The sequence below is a fragment of the Pleurodeles waltl genome, chromosome 4_2 (assembly GCF_031143425.1).
Source record: "Pleurodeles waltl isolate 20211129_DDA chromosome 4_2, aPleWal1.hap1.20221129, whole genome shotgun sequence".
Taxonomy (NCBI): Eukaryota; Metazoa; Chordata; class Amphibia; order Caudata; family Salamandridae; genus Pleurodeles; species Pleurodeles waltl.
This window is the reverse complement of record NC_090443.1, coordinates 894,723,225-894,744,077: the sequence shown is the minus strand read 5'-3', so window position 1 is coordinate 894,744,077 and position 20,853 is coordinate 894,723,225. Positions and strand designations below refer to the sequence as shown.

The 20,853-nt window shown below is 42.4% G+C and overlaps 1 protein-coding gene across 2 annotated transcripts in view; it reads right to left on the bottom strand.

The window, feature by feature from the left end:
• The window catches only part of TTC39A (tetratricopeptide repeat domain 39A), a 553,301-nt gene that overhangs the window by 239,772 nt on the left and 292,676 nt on the right, over window positions 1-20,853 (bottom strand). For both annotated transcript variants that reach the window (XM_069232685.1, XM_069232686.1), the window contains exon 4: window positions 8,986-9,062. In XM_069232685.1, the coding sequence (XP_069088786.1) occupies window positions 8,986-9,062 (77 nt within the window). The remainder of the gene's footprint in view (window positions 1-8,985; window positions 9,063-20,853) is intronic.

Here is a 20,853-nt window from a genome sequence, read left to right as displayed (position 1 = left end):
TCAAATTAAAATTCAATTGAGTGTAAATAATATATTTCTACCTGCTCCCAATGCAAAGTTAGCACTTATTAAATGTAATAAGGTAACCCAGTGTTAGTTAATGGGAGAGATAGGCCCTACAGCAGTGAATAATGACTTTAGGAGTTTTTCACTGCCAGGACATGTAAAACTTAAGGGCAAATGTCCTACTTTTTAAATCAACACACCTGCCCTATGAGCCTTAAGCACCTATCTTAGGGATGTTGTATAAGTATGAAAAGGGAATGTTTAGGCCTGGCAAAATGTTTATTTTGCCAAGTTGAAACAGACGTGTAAGCCCTCACTGAAGCTGCAATGGCAGGCCTGAGACAGATTTTAAAGTACTATTCTAGCGGCAGGCCCACTAGTAGCATTTAATTTACATGCCCTGGGTACATGTAGTATCATTTCCTAGTGACTTAAAAGTAAATTAAATGTACCAATCAGGTATATGCCAAATGTACCAAGTTTTAAGGACAACGTGCAGGCATGTTGCGCCGGTTAGCAGTGGTAAGGTGCAGAGACCTAAAGAAAAAAATAATAATAATTAACACAATAGGAAGGGTGAAGGCCAGAGGTTTGGGGGAATACCACGCCAAGGATGTCAGGTCTAAGAGATTACAACCGCAAAATGGCTTTTTGGTATGTATTAAACCTGTAATAGTCGGTAAAACATTTCCAACTCACAAACTGGGTTAACTGACCCATATCGAACAACAATTAGGAAGGGGCATGAAAGGAGCATTCTCTACTAATTACAATTCAATATAGTTAAGTATCAATGGTTTCCAACTACAATTGCAGTTGCAAACCACTGATCAGTAACAAAGACCTCAAAGAAGGGACACCTTCCCCTTTTTTAATCATTTTGAAAGTCTGGGGGGCAGAAGAGAGTGGTCCAAATGACCACTGACTCATCTCCCCGATGTTTTCTCATACAAGAAACATTTTTTAAAAATGCAGCACTATGTTTTTAAGGAATGAGGGCTGCCCAAAAAAGGGAAAAAAGCCCCACTTGGGAATGCAAAAGCAGTGATGGTGGTCTGATCGTTAAAACAGGTCACCAACCCTGTGTATGCAGCCAAGCACAATAGATTGCAAATAGCGACCTGCCTAGCAATCATTAGGCACATCATTATGCAAAAAACTGTAGATTCTGCGATGCAACCTGCTAACGCATACGATCTACTGCAAAATGAAAGGCTAGTTGGAAGAAGTCATGCACAATTTGCAACCACTTTTTGTGACCAGTCTTTTAGTAGATCTGGTCGTTAGTGGATATAGGTAAGAGTTGATTATTGGAAAATTGTGCGCCCTGTCTTTGCTGCAAACACCCAACTGCCTGACACTGTTATTATGGTTGCAATCAAAACTCTTATTTGTTTTCCAAGCGATAGCATGTAAATGCTACGTCAACTCAATTTCTATAAATCAACGAGTTTACTTCAGTCTTTACAAACCAGACTGTGCAATGAGCACCAGCTGTTTTCTTCCCACTGAAGCCAGACACCTGCTATTTCACATATAACTGACACAAGATTGCAATGTGTGGCAACGCTGTTTTGCACTTGTTTGATCTGCTAAAGAAAGCTTAGTTAGGTGCTGGTATTTTTAGAGCTTTTGGTTTACAAGGATACCAAGTCGAATGCACTGTATGGTTTCAGACTCAAAAAGTATCGGCATTTTTTGAAAACCATAGGAGAGTTGTCATTTGCAAGTGTAACAAAAAAAGCAGGGTGGTAATTTTAGTACAAGTGAAAATAGTGACGAAACAGAAAAGGCGGCTAACAAACAAGCTTGGCAGAGAGGCATTCACAGACAGGTATCCGCAAGCAGTGAAACAGTGTCAGGAAAGAGGAACCATGCCCACTGGTTATTTAAAGGCGCGGTTTGGTTTATTGAGAAGATCGGCCTTGGACGGTCTGCTGCTGACCCACTCAAGTTCTTCACAGAGTACGAGAACAGGGCCAGACTGTAGGCATTCATGTCTCATCACGTATTGCCCTACATAGAGGGGCTTCAGCGCCTACCGTCACAGGGCTTCAGAGGAGACATAGTGTGACAGTAGAAACATTTAGGTAGTTATAGGGCAATGGCGCCTCTCTAGGGGATGCAGGGTAAGGCAACAAGCTGCTGATTCAGAATTTAAGCTTCACAGGGACAGCGTCTTTGATCAAAGAGAAGAGATGATCCTATTTGTATTTCTGCATCTATTTAAATAGTCCATGCAGCACATTTTCCTCCGTGTGTTAATGTATTATGGCCCTCTACCTGAGTCCAAAGTTGTTTCAGTAGCAGTCACATATTTCCATTTTTATTCATTGTTTAACTTTTTTCTCTGACTGTTCCTCTAACTTCTCTGCTATCCATCAAATCAATAGATTGTTGCTGGGCCAAGAGAGACCTCAAGCCCGTCCTCCTGCAATGTGTCATCAAGGGGATCTCCATCGATGAGAGGCAACGGGCTTCTGACCATAATTAATCATTTTAAGTAGTACAGCAGGGCTGTAGACCGCAGTGATCGTCTTGCAAAGAGGACTATTTTGCTCCTCATTCCGAGTGCATTGGATTTTTATTCATGTGATTTTAAATGTGTCCTGCGGAATGTGTGTGTGGTCAGTGAGTGTGGAGTGTAAGAGAAAGAGTAAAAGAGACAAACAGTGGATAAGAACCTGCCAGCATGACAGTCAGGCCCAAACTTCAGTTCTTCGTTTCTGAACAAAGATTGGCAAAGTCAATAGATTTGGCTTGCATTTCAGTTAAAACCCAAACCTATTGGCTTTACCAATGCTTGTTTTATGACTAATGGCTCACAAGCAATATTAGTGGTGGTGGTGAAAGTAACTGGAATGGTGGAAGTATTAATGGTGGCAGTGTTGGTAATGATATAGTGATCGTAATGGCAGTGGTGGAGGTATTGGAAGTGGTGCTACTGAATGTTGTGGGTGGTAACTGTTCTGATGGTGACTGTAATGATGGGAGTGGTGATCGTAGGGTGGGGATTTAAAATAATGGTGATTTCAGTAACAGTGGTGGTGATAAAGCATCTATAAAATGTGTGTATCACATAAAGAATTCAATGTGTGAATGAGTGTGCCTCTTAGATGTAAAGTAATCCCTGATGCATTGATGTGGAAACACGGATAGGGATCAAAATGATACTATAGCTAACAGCATGCGGTGAAAGAAAAATGCTTTGTGCATATCTTAATTATTTGGTAGTAAAAGGTCTGAAAGACTGCTAAAGCTCTCCTTAGCCAGACCTGTAAAGGACCCATTGAATCTGCTCTGTATCAGCATCTGAACAGCCTGGAAGCGGAGCACACCCTCTTTGTCCTAAAAGCTTGGGAGAAAGGCAGCAAAGATGCAAGCAGTCTGATTGGCCCGTGCCACCTCTCCCGAACAATTCTGATTTGCCATGAAATGTTTGTCCAAATGGTATGAACTAAGATTAGAAGTTGGAACTTCACTGCAGCAATTTGAAGAGCTCCACATTAACAATATCTTGGATGACCTGTTGGTACTTCGTGGACTGGACCAGTGTACTGAAAGTTCCCTCAAGCCAAGCACTAATGCTGCAGTTCTGCCCACTGCCGAGCTGTTGCCCACCTGCCTGTTGAATAGAAGTACTGCCCCAGAGGAATCTCCCCACAACCTGTCCAAGGAGAGCAGGTGTGCTGCCCAGAGCATATTAAGCCCCTCCAGAGGTTCCTCACCGAGGACAATTGAGAGGTGCTGCAACTTCCAGAGCCTTCCTAGTAGGTCCCCTAGAAACCAGCTATAGACCACTGGAAACGATGAGTAGCCTCCATCCTTTGTTATTTCCTAGCATCTCATTGTCCCCATACATCATGATATGAGTTTAATCTACTAATAGCCTTATGTCTGCATAACGGGATTTGGGGCCCTGAGGTACACTAGAGGTGCCCCCCTCAAAACCCAGCTGAGATGTGCAGAAGTCCAGCACAGGGCCGGCCCCTTTGATTCAGACCTGTGTGAGGAGGACTGCAAGGTCTAAATGGTGAATATTAGTCCTTCCAAGACAGAAATACAAATACATTGCATGAGGCAGCCTGAAGCCAGTCCAAATGTCCCTCATTCTTACCTTGGACTCCGAATTAGCCCAAGACCCTTGACTTCAAGTAGCTACCTTCTAAAAGGTGGGCACTACATAGTTTCAAAGTTCAAGTAGTCCTTAAATATAAGGGAAAACATACATGTATGCCTGCAGCATGAACCTTTTGAAACTTTCAGACAATGCTTAGTGTTACAAATTTACACAGGAGTAAGTTTCTGGATCGCCTATACATCTCCCAGAATTTATCAAATGTGACCAGTGGTTACTAAGATATCGGTCACAGTAGCCTATAGTGAATCGCAGCCTACACTTTTTGACAGGGGTAGTAGAAGATAGGATAGCTGGAGTTTCATCACTTTGATTGTACTTGATTCAAATTTGTGTTTATTTCTCAAATTAACGAAAGAGGTAGTTAGACCTTTTTGAGAGGCTCGATAGTGAGTGCCCACCATTGTGTTTTCAGACTTTGACATGTGTATCTTCGGCACATATGCATATCTTTGAAAAACTTCAGCCACTCTGGACAGCTCTGGAGCAATCAAGGATGCTGAGCTTTGATAATATATTACTGATGCATTATTTCTGTGTGCCATATCCTGCACTGAAAGAAATTACATAATAACCTGATCCGGTCTACAAAGCAGACAACAGCACCCTACCCACAAGAGTTTTTTTCTGAAATATCTCTGGAATGGTTGGGTCAGGAGACTTGCGATTACTGGTCATCCATCCTTTTTACAGTTCTGTATTATAAAAGTGTTTATTAAAGTGTTAGTTCTATAGACAAATATGACGGGTAGACAAGTATATTTATTTATGTGTAATATTTGAGTTATATGGGGTCTGACTCAGCCTTCAGATCACTCAAAGAGACCTTCACTCTTCGATCAAAGTACCCGGAAGAGTCAAGAAGAGAAGAGCCTACCATGTACCAGAATCCTTGTTATTGGATAAAAATGCAGTCTTGCTGTTAATAATCCAGGGTGGTTCTTACAATTTCAAGCTCTCAGAAAAAGTCTTAGGAGAGACCTTGTAGAGAGAGCATGTATTGCTCAACCAATGGAGCACAAATGGAAACCACAGAAAAAACATCCATCTATACTGGTGAGCAGAGGTATCATGATTCCACTGATTCTTACCTCCACCTTAACTCCCCATCAGTGGCGGGTGGGTTGGTGGAGGAGGGGGGACGGAGGGAATCAAAGAAACCCTCAAACCAATACATGGACGTGACTGATGCAACACTTTTTCCTCCTCTTTTGTCATAATAGTGTGCTGGTGCATTGCAATTAAAGGTCAAATATGTACAAGGTACAGTTCAAATCCTTCCATCTGCTTAACTTTCTTCCACTTTGAAATGCAGAGATGATTTTCTTGTGACTGAATTACAGTATTCAGTTGCCATCCGCTTTCACCTGAGCTTTGCCTATCCTTACACTATGTTATGCACTTACTTTGGCTCCTCTCAACCACTCTTCCACACAATTCAGTATTTTTTTTTTTCTATCAGACCTATCTGAGTGCTGTCTGTACTTAAGGGAAACAAAGGGCAACTTTGTTACCTCATTGTTGCCAAAATGTAGAGCTCCGATGGTTCATCTGGACACTGGTTACGTCAGGGTCCAACCTTTCAAGCAGTGAAGTAACAGAACGTGATGCCCCCAATGAATTTGATGACCCTCCCCCCGAGTTTCCCATATCTCACATATATTCACTGACCTTGGGCTGAATGGGAGGCCCTGTAGGATTTGGAGCCCTTTTATGTGTTGAGCCTCCCCACCCCATACACACAGGGACTTTAGAGGCCTGCGTTACACTTCTGCATTCAACCTGCAGCTCTTCGACTTAGGAAGGGAGGGTGGTTCACTGAAACACCATTTCTTGTCCCAGAAATGTAGGACCTCTCTCGGGGTAGGCTGATGGAGGCCATGGGTGGTACTTCAAAGGATCGATTACAACTCAGGCAAAGTGGTATCCTCATGTGAGGTACCAATCCACCAGATTTCAAATGGTCCAGTGAACTCACACCCAGAATTCTCAGGGACTGAAACATCAGGGCCAATATTGCTGATCAGGAAATCTGGCTGGCAAAATAACAGGATTGGAATACAAGCACAACCAGTCTCTGGCTGACCATCATCTGCGGCATGGGAAGAATGAAATGCTCCTGCCAGCCCACAGTCTCCACTTCCTTGCCACCCATCCTATCCCCTTACCTCGCCACAGACCTGCTTCCACTTTGTCCATATGGAATTCAATGCAGAATTTGACCAGGAAAAACTGGGTCCACATGGTTATTTTTCATGGCATTTCTCATGGCATTGTGCTTAACTTGCTGAAATAATGTTTGAGGATACCAGTCAGAAGCACTATTTCCAGTGGCTCAGTGTTCCAGCACCTAAATCCAAATGAGTCATAATCAGACCTTAATGTAAAAGCTTTCCCAAGGCTATCTGTATGAAGGAATCCTCCAGGCCACTGAAAAACAGCAACTCTTGGCCTCCACCCTTTCTACCTTTAACTTCTAATTCCCACAACTAACTGACAAAGCACTGCCCTTCACCTCAGCACCAGCTCCAACATTCTGTGGCATCTCAGGAGGCTTGAACTGTGGCTGGCACTGGAACAATAAAAACCTCAGCGACCTTTGCACCCAACCAGAGTGCAGAATAAACGACACTGGGGACACAGAACAGTGCACCAGAGTCACCTCTCCACAACAGTCAGGCTTATCTAAGCATCTACAGTAGCGACCCCATAGGTCCCGAATTGAGGATAAGGATCTGTGATATATGCCAGCTGCATTGCCAGCCACAAATGATGAATTCTTGCTATTGTAACTTCAGAGAAAAGGCGTGATTAACGAGACACCATCTTTAAAGTGGGCTCGGCCATGGTTAAATGTGCATGCAGTGTTGACCCCTGAGTTACTGAGCAATGTTCTTCCTTTCATTGTCCCACAACCTCCCCACAATTACCACATCCATGAACTCTGCTGATTCTAGTGTGTAGCAAGACTGAGTTCACTAAACCAGCTGCAATGAGAGAGCTGAGCACCCTATTTCTACGGCAAGAGAAGACAACGCATTATTGAAAGAAGTGTTTACCAACAGCGATAAAGAGAGCAGTTGGCTTGTATACAAGCAAAAATTACAGAATGTCCACCATCAAAAGGAATTGTGGCCACAGAATCCAGCCTACAAGTTCGGAGGGGTGGATAACGTCCACACAGTTTCCTAGAGCCTTCTGGAGAGGCACAGAAATGTCCATGCCATGATCTAAACCGATGGTGTGTGCACCCAATAGACTGAAAAAATCACATAATTTATTGTTTTCCAAAGCTCCCAGACTATGAACGTAAATGAAGTGATTTCATTGCAGTATACATCACTCTTGGCAAATGATGTAAGGAAATGCTAGAAAGACAAAAGGCTTAAAGAATATTGGCTTTCTAAACAGTGAAGAGGAGCAGACTGTCAGCCCACCTGAACCAGTTCTAATACAGTCTGGTACATGCAATGTTCATGTTGAATTGTGATTCTTTTATGGAGAAAACATCTTAAATCCACCATTTTGTAACAAGCTGACCGACAGAAAAGTATTGCATTCCCATGTACAAGTATAAACAAAACAAAGCGATGGGAACCAGCCGAATTGTAAGGTTACGCCTGTGCTGGGTGGGGTGCCAAACCAGTGACTAACTGGAAAGGTACTTGGCTTTCGATTGATTTTCTAGTGATGACATACCTCAGAAGGTGAACTGGATCAATAGAGTAAGAGCAGCCACGAAACAGGATGCAGTATCTTATTAACAGAAGTTTTAATCATTTACAGGTATCAGGCCCAGCCCAGTTTAGAGCACCATATGTGTTCCGAGCACAGATGGATGTCAAACAAATACCTTGCACTGCGCTAACCTTGCACTCAAGCCACAGTGCATGAAAAGTGAAGTTAGAGACAAATGAATCTGTCTGTCCGTTATGGACCACGGACCAAACAATCAGCCATTCCAGCTGACCCATCTGGCAGCGACAGACTGTCCGACATTCCAGTCCAACACTGGTGCTCATGGTTGGCTCATGGCAGCTGATCAAGCTGCCCCCTAAACTGCAGCCCACCAGGAGAATGCCAGAGTGGCAGAATGCCCACAGGTGCACTGGTTAGACAATAAGGATGGAAACTGTTTGGGACTCACACTGTATGTTGATCCACCTCAAGGCACAGTGGCACAGACAAGACCTGTGACCAGATGGTAATGACAGACAGGAACATGGCAACCATTTTACAATTTCAAAAAGTGTTGAGGTCTGCCCTCAGGATTCATCCAGGACTGGACTCTGGGCCACATTTCTGCAAAGGGTACTAATTCTTGATTTACATTTAAGATACTGAAGTTCACTTGCTAGATCATGCCGCAGCACACGTTGACTGCTCATAAATTGTTTCAGCAAGTCATTTTCTCAACAAGATAATACAAAAAAGAGAATTACTCATGAAAACCCCCAAGGGACAGATTGTGTATCCTTAAGTGAACCTCCATGAGATACAATGCACACATTCAAGGAAACCACCTGGACTCAATACGTATATCTATTCTTTTAAACCCCATTAGACAGAAAGATCACTTTTAGTGAAAGCCCATTAGGTGGAATACATGCCTCCAGTGAAATCTCTTTTGATAGACTCCATACCTTCAGTGAAACTACATTGGATAGATCACACACCTTCAGCGAAACCCAACTAGATAGAACACATGACTCGAGTGAACATCCACCAAATAGAAAACCCTTTTGAAAGAATTCATACCTCCAGTTAATCCTCGCCATATAGAAACCCCATTAGACAAATTAAGAAATTGAAAGTGAAACCTCATTGGATGGAATATGTACCTTCAGTAAACTGTTCAAGACTTTGGCCGCGTACCAAACTGTTGAAAGAATCTGCTACTGTAGACTTTTTTCTATACCTAGAGAAAAGAAGACATTGTGAGTTATTTATAATACAGTCATAGGGGTAAGTACATGGCAGGTGTAGGTACTGATACAAGGCCTCATTTGATATGTCACATAATAACGAGGAGAGGGGACAGCCCTTATTTCCCAGATGTTTGTGTGTTCCCACTCATTCGTACACAGGGTTTGGTGAGTAACAATTTGATTTTTGTTCGGATAATGTGAGAAAAATGGCATATATTTCAGCCATTCAAAATTGAATTCTGACCTCACAGAACTAAATGCCTTTTGCGCATCTAACTATGCAACTCTTACTATGCAGTTATGATACAGAACAACACTTGTTGGAGCCAGTTAACATACTTCTTTATCATCAATGAGTGGCACCTTCTCAAACATTGTCAGCAGGCAAGTTGTTGAGATGGTCTATACTGAGGGCAGAACTCGACTGGGATCCAGTATCCCCATGGAGTATCCCCATGGACCACCAGCCATGTTACGAATCAGAATGCCATGCTTATGGAACAAGTGGAAGAAACATTATTGCAGGAACCGATTAAAAAAATTGCATAAGATGTCTTTGTTACTCAAACACCACTGAAATTCCTATTGGAGTTTTTGGTATTGTGAAGACCACTGGGGACAATTATAGTATTTATAACATGAAGATCAAAATCAGCCTAACTGAAACACCTTACTGAGGCTAGTGTGACTCCATGGAACAGTTTTTGTCTGGACTACTGAGATGCTTAAAAGATTCATTTACCCAAATGTAGTTTATAAATCATATTTTAATTAGTGGAGGAACCTTTTCTCTAGAAGTAATTAAGAGGTTCATAAATCAGTATGAATAATAAGAAAAGTGAACACACCCCAAAACCAAAAGGGACAATGGCAAAACCAGGAGGAATGAAATATAGTTTTCCGAAAGAAAACGATAATTTAAAAAACATTTCTGAACTAGTTTGTCAGTCTCATTTCAATATAGTGTGCACACCTGAAAAGCCTTTAGAACACACATATGTGTGAAAAATACTTATGGACGTCCTGCAGAAGGGGAGGGAAATGCAACACATGATCTAGGGGGTCTGTGTGTACAGCATAATCACATGCCATGTCCAGAGCTGATAGGGCCAGGCCAAAGGCCATGCTTTGACTCTTGGGACATGGTGGCTAGACAGAGGGTGCAACTGAAGGCCACACCATGCAACCAGAGTATGATGTGCTCATCTGAAGGCCTAGTACCGTGGGTCTTGGGGATTGGCGGTCAGGTTTCAGCCACACTCTGCTCCAAGCCTGAAGAGCATTGTAAACCCTTGCCCTGTTGACTCAGGAGGAAGAGGATGGGACATAAAATGTAGCCGTAGGACAGGTCCTGTACTCAGAGGCTACTGGTCAAGACCAATGTTATCAATAGTGTCAGGAGTGAAATATGAGAAGTCAGAAGTGTTGTCTTCGATGTTGTGATTCATGTTATCTGAACGTCGTATGTGAGGCCATGAGGTGTGCACTGGGGGAGTTCTACTCGCATATCTCACCATAACTGGTGAACTTCAGTGGTGTTGAGGTTGTACATCATAACGATAATGGTCCTTTAACTGAGGTTTTGACATGATTATTTATAGTTTTTTTATTACACTGATTATTTATTATATGATCCTACTAGATATGAGCAAAATGTGGATTATGGCCTTTCTGAACAATAAAAATGAGAACTTGTGTAGTAGTATTTATGTAGCTTAAATGCACCTAAAGAGTAACAGAGCACTGTATGCTGAAAGGAGTATGGAAGATCATTCAAGAGAGCATACCTAAATTGGGCTTTTACATATCTTTTTTACGCATCTTTTCACATTACACAGTTCAATTATGTTGAAAATATTCAGAATAAATTCGAGGCAAATGAGATTAAGTGAGTTGTCCACAACCACACAATTTTTTGTCATATGCTGAAGACAGGATTAGGATCAGGTGTACACGTTCCAAAGTCAGTAATTTATCCACTAAATTAGGCTCTTTAAAAGTAAGGGCCCTTTTAGAACATGACACTAGCAGCCAATGTTCCTGGTTGTAATAATGCACTTTCATCGCCACCAGACCACAAGGCTAAATGTTAACCAGCACTCCATACTTGCGTGCAAGGTGACCTGGAATGCCTTTTTGTGTTTTTGGGCCAAGCTTTATAACATTTGGCTGCACTACATGAAGCATACATGGATCTGAGAGTTGTTACAAATTTAATATAAGCCTCCTGCCGCAAGACACTAATTCCAAAACATTTCTCAACACTGTAAAGCATGAAAGCATATTTGAAATCTTGATTTTTCAATGGGTGTGGTCTGCTAGCACGCGGCCTGCTATAAAACATACCAAAACGACTCTAGGATACATCCAAAGAACTAACATTCATCCATGGCACAGTGGTTACTCAGTTGCACTTTATGAAGTCTTCGGGATATGACACAGCTGATGAAGTCATCACTCATACTTACAAAGCCATGGAGATCAGAAAACACCAGTCTAACGACATTCTGAATATCACTGACAGCTAACAATACAACACTACTAAACCAGGAAGGTAAACCAAACATTACCCACCCCGCTAGATCTTGTGTGAACTCTTGCAAATTGCTAAAGTTTCGCAAGAATAGTATTGGCTATTTCTTGACCACAAGTGCAAAAGCCATAACCTGATGGACCTCAGGGCTTCACAATAGCAACAAGTTGTGGATGAACCAAGGGATCTACATGGTAAACAATAATCAAACAGTTTATCTAATGTGGACTTATTTGTCACTAGTCAAGATCCCTTCACATATGCCACAGAATTCATTTTAAGAACAAAATGGAAGTAGGATTGGATAAGAGTGGTACTAACAAGATTGATTTGCATAAAGGTCTCTACTTTCTTATGGGATGGGGATCTTTGCAAATGGTGAAATGAAAAATAAATTCTTTAAATTTAGAAAGGCGATGTAACAATTCTTAAAACTAGATATTCAGCATGTGTAAACCATTGACTGAATTTACTAACGACCTTTTAAGCTCAAAATCTTTGGATGGACATGTGCTTGATAGGTGCGAATCAAGAGCCTGACAACACGCAAGTCTGAAATTTTAACAATACTAGGATTCTTTTTAGGAGATCTGCAAATAAAATGTTCAAAAAGAGATATTATAAAAACCCAACTCATAAAGAAAGAGGAACCTGCTGATTAATGTTTGAAGAAAGCTCAAAAAGTTATGATCTTTGCTTGCAAAAGCTTTTATTTGTTTCATGCTCGATGGTTCAAAATTAAAAAAGCCAGTATTCACTGATCACCCCGATATTGTTTTTCTCAACATCTAAAGTGTCCATTGCACAACTGTTCACAGGATATTGGAAACAGGTCAACAATTTCGGCATCCCTAAGGGTTCCTACCTCAGCCCCACAACCTCTTCAATGTGTACATGACTCCGCTAGCAGACCTCGTCCACATGAACGGCCTCAACATCATCTCATACGCCAATGACACCCAGCTCGTCCTCTCCTTTACCAACGATGCCACTTCCACCCGAGCCAACTTCCAAGACACCATGACAGATATTGCCTTCTGGATGAAGGACAACTGCATCAAGCGTAACTGGGACATAACGGAAATACTTATCTTCAGACACAAGCCTTCACCATGCGATGACACCTGGTGGCCCTCTGCCCTCGGCCTCTCCACTACCCCCCCGCTGACCACACATGCAACCTTGGGATCATTCTGGACACCCACCTCATCATAAGAAAACAAGTCAACACTGCCTCTGTGGCCAGCCTCTACACCCTCCACGTGCTACCCGGGCTTTTCTACTGGCTACCGCTGTCCACCAGGAAGACTGTCACTCCGGCCCTCATCACCAGCCACCTCAACTACAGCAACACTCTCTACGTTGGGACCACCAAACAACTCATAGGACACCTCCAGATCACCTGAACACCGCCACCAGAATCATTCTTGACCTCCGCAAAGACCCAGCATCACTCCCCACCTCAGGGCCCTTGACTGGCTCCCTATACAGCAAAGATGCCTCTTCAAACTCCTCACTCACAGGTACAGAGCCCTCCACAACATTGGGCCCACCTACATCAACCAGTGCCTCAAGGTCCACCAGATACCTCTGCTCGTCCTCCCTCGCACATGTCCCCTGCATCTGACGCAAGTGCCTCAGAGTAACTCCCTTTTCCCACCTCACTACCAAATCCTGGAACCACCTTCCCCCCAGCCCCCACCTGCGGACTGCCCCGTCCCTAAAAGACTTCAAGCAACAGCTCAAGAACTGGATTTTCGATCATCACCTCCACCAGACCAGAGAGTCCGACCGCAAAATACCAAACCAGCACCTGGAGACCCCCTCAGAGTGACAAGCCATGCTCCAGAAAAACCTCTTGATTGAGTTAGGTTTACAATTCTTGACTGCACAAAAAAACATTACGTGTAATATGCAAAAACGCCACACTAATCTAGTTTCAAGATGAGTGGTATATAATGCATAGCGAGCTGGTTCAATGGGAGACCTTTTCAGTTTTTCTGAATTAATTGTTTAAGTCTGCACCTAAACGGTCTTCGATTTGTCTGATAATACACAAGCTGCCATGATTGGGAACTCAAAATAAGGTTTAGATGCAGGTCCCTTATTTGCATGAGTAACTGCTATATAATTTGATGAAGTTTCCTCGGAGATGCTATGAAGCAAAGAACAAATTTACTTCGATTGTGTGCTCCCCTGGTTTGGTGAGGGCCACATTCTCAACAAAAGCAGGCCCATTGGTTCTCCCAGTAGCCTGTTTCATTACCATGTCTGACAGCAAGGTGCAGCAATGTCCTTTTTATGGGCAATGGAGCTCGCTTCGTGGTCTCAACTCTTTTTTTAAACAGGAAAAGAGGCTTTTTTAAAGATACTTTCCAAATTCATAACCTAGAGTTAAATATATACATAACCTTATAAGAATTTCATAAAAGCATCTCAGGTATTGAGCAAGACCTGTTTTGCATTAGAGAAACAAGTCATCAAATTTTAAATGAGTAACTGACCTCTTGGCCAATGAAGCTAGTGCTCTGATCGTGGCCATTCACTCACCCCCTAAACTGAATGTGGTAAAATAATCTTATAATTTACGAAGCAATGTTTTGGATACTCTCCGCCCTTGTATGTCAGATTAGCCATGGCATCTTTGTTTGTGGATGATCCAGCTGAAACTTGGAAAAATCAAATTTAAAAAACGTATTTATTTTAGTAGATTAGTGTTTCAGAACAATAATAACGGGAGAAACCAAGCTATTCAAACAAATCTAATGTAGCATGGCTTACTTATAAAAACTTCTCCTGTACTTGCAGTGCAATATTTTAGCTCACACACACACACGAGAGAGAGAGAGAGAGACAGATATAAAGAGAGTTGTAGCTTTAATTAATGGGCGTCACTCACTGTGCTAGCACAATTACATCTCATACTAGTATTTATCACACACGCAGTACAAATGAGAGTGGATAGCCATGCCTATTAACTACAAAATGAAAATCAATTCTACGCAGCCATCTTTCCCTGAGCTGAGATCTTTTGAGTCTGAATCAATTGAGCGAAATTGCCAAACGTTTACAAACATATTTTTTTTGCAAGGTAAGTTATGGAAAGAAACACTGCAATAATCAGAGTTTTGCAGCTCGGAATAGGGGAAAGCATTGGGTATTATTGTGTTATCCCTGACTTCAGGGAGCTGAACTCTGGATGCGGTTCTAATACCACACCTGGTAAATACCGCGCCTGGCGGTATTGGCAGTTATCAGGCACAGTATTACCTAGCAGAACACTGGGCACACGAAAACTAGTAACTCATTTGTCCACCTAATGTAGTGAATTAGTAAGGTGGATTTGCAAAGGTAAAAAGGGCCAGACTTGGCAAGTATGAGATTGCAAAATCACAGGTTGTGAGCGAAATGGCTGTTTCAAATGTACTCAACTCATTTTCAGATTCAGAAACGTTTTTCTGGCTCCTAAAATGGGTTTTGTAATCCGTAGTGAATCGTAATTGGAAGTGGCGTAAACGAGGCAATTCGGTATGCAACGTGTCAGTGGTTTGCAGTTAGGGTTACCACCTGTTTTGAGGTGTTGACTAGCGATTTGCAAAGGACAATCCTTTGGGAATCTTGTTGGCAGCGTCTGGTTGGATGGACTCCTCCTCATGGCTTTTCAAAGTGATTATTTTTGACAGCTTTCAAAACAAAAAAGCAGTTTTCTATTTGGAACTGGAAACCCCAAGATGCAAGCTACCATCACCGTGTCTGTAGCGGATTGTGGCCTGACTAGATAATATTCATTAGGCAGGTCGTTCTGCTGCCCCCTGGGAATGGTGAATTTTACAGTGGAACTAATACTGTGTAGGTTGGTTCACAAAATCAAATACTGGTTGCAAAATGTGACCCGTATCTTAAAACATCTGGCCAAACACTACAGTGAAGGAATCAATTAGATTTAACAGCTGTTATGATTCAATCAAGTACTTCATGTGCCCTTTGAAATTAATGGCACCCAGAATCTTGTGACCCAAGGAAGATAAACAACATCAACGTGCACAACCAACGACTTCGAAGACAAACACTTCATTTAATGCTCAATTACAAATCCAAGTTGCGTAATATGTTTTAAAAACAGAAGCAATCTTTGTAAACAGTTATGTTTTTTAGAATGAGAGCTGCTGGCAGTAGTCAATTTATCTCTTTCTGCGAAATCCATTTGTAAATAATTTCGTATGTGAGGTGCAATTTAACATAACATATTTTCAAACTAACTATATTTTGTATGTGTGTATGCCTAAATTATTTAAAGGTGTTTTATGTAGTTTCAGTCAATCTTTATTTGAGGGGATTAATGACCTCATAACAGCACACTCCACCAAGCCTGGGGTGCACACTTGAATGGAGTCCCTTGAGGGTGAGACCGGCACTTGGAGGTCACTGTATATACAACTGCACCTACCAATAGGTGACAACAGACAACATCCTACAAAACACAATAGGCAGAACCTTAAGCAACCTCCAACGCATCTCGCTCTTATATTTCATATAGTTGGGTAACCGCCAGCACACTAAATTATCTCAAACACATACTTCAAGCCGGAAAATGCACATGCCAGTCCTCGAGATGGCACATACTTGAACTTCTAAAACCTGCGGCTACACACACCGAACAACACAAACTGCTAAAATGGATCTGAAACCACATATATACTGGAGAGAAGCATATTAGCCTCATCCACGTCACTGATTATACTACTTAAACCATCAGGAAACAGGCTCCATTATTAAAATAATATACAAGCATTATCAAATATTTACAGGTCCAAAAATTTAGTTGTGTTTTTATTAGAAAAGAGATTTGCTTTGACTATTATGAATAGATAATTTGAAAACAGCATTTTAAACGTATTTGCTGAAACTAAAAGCAGTGGACAGAACAATGGCACATGCATCACAGTTCACGAATCACGCAGGATGTGCCCACAAGCAGGCGCGGCTCCTCCGCTAGGGCGGAGGAGTGCGCCCCCCCCCCCGCCAGCAGCAGCAGTTGCAAATCTTTGACCAAAAAATGATTACAAACTATGTTTACTATCGTTTTTTGGGTGAAAGGGGCGGGACCACAGGCTGTGACATGCACTGAGGGGGAGTGCACAGCACTCTGGACTAGGGCAATGCCCTCTATGCAGGAACCACAGCCAAACTCCAGAAGAGGCTGCAACACATCCAGAACGCCTCCGGATGCCTCATCCTGGACATACCCCGCAACTGCCACATCAAAGACCACCTGAAAAATCTGCACTGGCTCCCAGTCAACAAGAGAATCACCTTCAAACTCCACACCCATGCTCACAAAGCACTGCACAACACCGGACCAGAATACCTCAAACAACGACTCTCCTTCTACACCCGGACCCGGCATCTCCGCTCCGCTGACCTCGCCCTTGCGCCCATCCCACGCATCCGCAGAACTACAACCAGCAGTGGATCATTTTCACACCTCGCCGCCAAAACATGGAACACTCTTCCCACCCACCTGCGCCAGACCAAAGACCTCCTTACCTTCAGGAAACTTCTGAAGACCTGGCTGTTCGAGCAGTAGCAGCACCTCTGTCCACCCCCACCGTCTCACCATCCCCTCCTCAGCGCCTTGACACCCTCACGGGTGAGTAGTGTGCTTTACAAATCCCTGATTGATTGACTGACTGATTGACTCCACCTCACTGCGCATGTATGTTTGGCAGCTGTCTTGGGCCGGCCAAACACACATGCGCAGTAGGCTCTCTCCAGCCCGGCACTGTGTTGTCGGGTTGGAGAGAGCAGGCACAGGCTACCAGCCTGCCTGGGAACGCCCTGGCTGGTTGCTCCCAGCCAATCCTAACGCTGCTCTGAATATAGTGTCAGGACTGGCCGCAGGGCCGGCTGGGAGCCAGTGCCTACAGCCTGTCTGCGCTGGAGAGAAGCAGTACGGAGGTGACGACGGCAACGATTCAGGGAGGTTTTTTTAAAATTATTATTAATTAATAAAGTTTCCAAATAGGTTGCAACTTGACTTACCTCATGCTATTAATGAAGTACATCACAAATTGCAACACACTAAGAAGCACAGCCATCATGGGGGTCAAGGCCTGCTGGGGGCAGCAGAACACCATGTCTGTGATTTCTTTTAAACAATTAAAGGTTTTTAAATGCAATCTGTTTTCCTTAAAGGAAAACTGGATGTGTTTAAAAAAGGGAAAAATGTAAGTGCCTTTTTTTTTTTTAAGAGTAGGCACTCTTCAAAAAGGTATGTGTCAACATACACAAAGGGGAAGGGGTCTCTTGTGGGCCCCTTCGATTAGCAACCACTGTGTGTTTACCACTACATGTTTACAGTTGGTCAAGTATTAATATTTTGTGACCAGAATTCAGTCACAAACCATTAACACATCATTCTAATTCAGTATTTGGAAGGCACTCCCTAAACATTTGTCACAAATCCAAATTGAGATTCGACAACATGTTACTGAATTGCAATCTAGGTTACATAATGACCAAAAGCCTTTTTGTAGTCACAAGTGGCCCAGATCCGCAAATCGGACCTTTTGCAAATGCAAAAATATTTCATACATCTGGCCTTTAGTCTCAAAATGAACCTGTAGAGTTCCACTTAATGCCTAAATAAAAAGTCATTTTTTAATGTCCCATTTTCTTGCACAGGCAAAAACGTTTTGATCCAAAGTGAAATCCACTTCCACCCCATCATTTATAGAGTGCTCTTTTATAGGCTTTTAAACTAAGATATCCCATTGGTGTTAGTAAGACAACATTTACAGGAGTTTCCAAGTTGGGAAGAATGTATAAATTAACTCAGGAAACAATTCCGGACGGCCAGAAACAACACCGTCGGGATGCACCTAGTGTTCAAAGCAAATAAACTTTAGTGAGTAAAATAGTGAACTAGGAGACACCTGCAGTTACGGATCCTGCCTTTTATACACGTGATTCATACAGATAATGTTTGCCCGTCCATAGGCGTGCAGGAAAATGAGAGTTTCCTTAGTTAATTTATACTTTTGCGATCTTTTGTAATTTTTCCCTGATGAAGGACACAAGTTGCCCGAAATGCATTGGAAAAGCTTGTAACGCTGTGAAACACAACATGAGAAACATGTAACTTCATGATAGGAAAGGTTCGGATTGTATCATTACTATAATAGACACATTTGAACTTTTCATCAACTCACTTTCTCCAAACATGCATTCCACATTTGTGGATTTATCTTTAAGTACATGTTTGTCTTTATCCTAGATCTACTGGCCGGTCATCGTGCTTTGAAGATTCACCTTTTATGTAACCAGTCTCTTCTGTCAGATCCCATTCAGGAGGACCATAGGGCAGGCAGAGCTGAAGTCCTGGGGTCCATTGTACTATAGCTGTGCAAACTGGGCCAAGTAGACCCTCTGTGTCTTGACACTCGGGGGAGGGTGGATGAGCAGTCAAATGCTTCTCAGGGAGGTAGTGTGAGGGGCAGAGACTCAGAACTCAAACAAGAGACACAATAACTAACTTTCCAGACCAGTGCTTGTCTTAGTAAAAAAGATAAGTACTTTAGTAGCACAGCAAACTAAAATACTACACAAATTAATGAGGATTTAGCTACTAGGTTCTACAGCCACAGTTCCTGCTCTAGCCTGTTATGACATTCCTCACACCCTTTACAGCATGGGTACTGGTAAACATTTTCCCAGGGGCTGCAAAGTGTGGTCTGTGGTGTGCCTGAGGGCCACTCTGATGCCAGCACGTGGGAGTAGGGTTTTGTGAGGGTAGGAGTTAACGTGGGTGATATTGATAGCTTGGGAGATTGCAGAGTGAAAAGGAAGTAACTAGATTATTGAATTTGAATGACATATAATTAATTATACAATGTAAAATGAGAAAACCTGGGATCAATGGCTTCCCCACTTGACCAAATTGTGCGATCCTAAAGAATTGTCTAATTTCACTTTGCCTCCTTTTTGTTCATAATGAGATTTAAGAGCACCATGAAATACATGAGGTCATGATATGTGCTGTACCAAAGCTTTTCTTGTGTCTGATTTAATAAACTATAATGTTCTCCATGTATAATAACAACGCAGACCGCCCAGAAGGTTCTGTGTGACAACTGACTTGCCCTTATTTTACTATTGGCGTTGTTGTCATGGTGGGCGGAGGCATAAAAGTTTCTGCATTCATTTTTTAAAACTATCATTTTTCAAAATACTTCTAAAAGCACGGATATAATGTGATATACCAAGGTGAAACACATTTGCATTTTTTTTAAATACACTTTTTGGAATTTTGAAGAGACTTACTTTTTTGTCCACGCTTCTTGTTAAATGTCTTTAAAGATTAATGGGTTCCTTAAGTTAAGTGGTGCAGGACACCTTACTTGCTTCTTCTCTTCTACTTCAGTTAGTTAAATTAAATGCCTACTGTTTATTTAACATCTTTCTCAATGTTACTGCTCGGTCCAGTAAACAGCAGCCCAGTGCAGTTGTCCTGCTCTACAGTGATCCAACACAATTCCAATGCTGCCCACATTTCTACTGTGTCTAGTGAAGATAGAGGTCAAAGACAGAGGCTGACACGGGTGCAAGCTCACTATTCGACAGTCAGCTTTTTTAGGTCTTGAGCAAAAGAGTTCACACTGGCATTTGCAATCGTTCGAATGGGTAGGCTTATCGTTACGAGGTCAAGAACAAGTCTCTCAGTGTTTGAGTTTAGCCCCATGTTATCCATTTACTGGAACACAATTTAGAAAAGAGAAGGATGGTGTGCTCTTTACAGTCACACCCTCAACGTCTTCCGCAGTGGATTCAGGATTGCGGGTATGGCACCCATTTTTCAAACTTTGCCACTGGGAACAAAAAATATGGCATGCTTTGAGAGCAGTTACTCATCTTCAGCACTTTCGGTTTCCAGGCTACTGGGAAAGTCTCCGCAATAGAAGAGTCATTGATTCTCGCAAGGCCCAAAGAATGTCAAGGAAGTGGCAGAAACATTACCTCCAGTTATGCTGCATGGATGATAGACATAACACTATTGCTGAGAGTTATTGCTACTTTATGTACTTTGCTACGTGAATCGTGCAGGGAAGGGCGACCCCTCACAGCTCAGATCACCACTGAGACCGAGTCAGCACTTCTTGGTGTTTCAGACACTAGGAACACAGCTGTATTTCTTCTCTGGGACAGCATCTTCTCCTGCAGGGCCACACATTCTTCCCCCTACCAGCAGG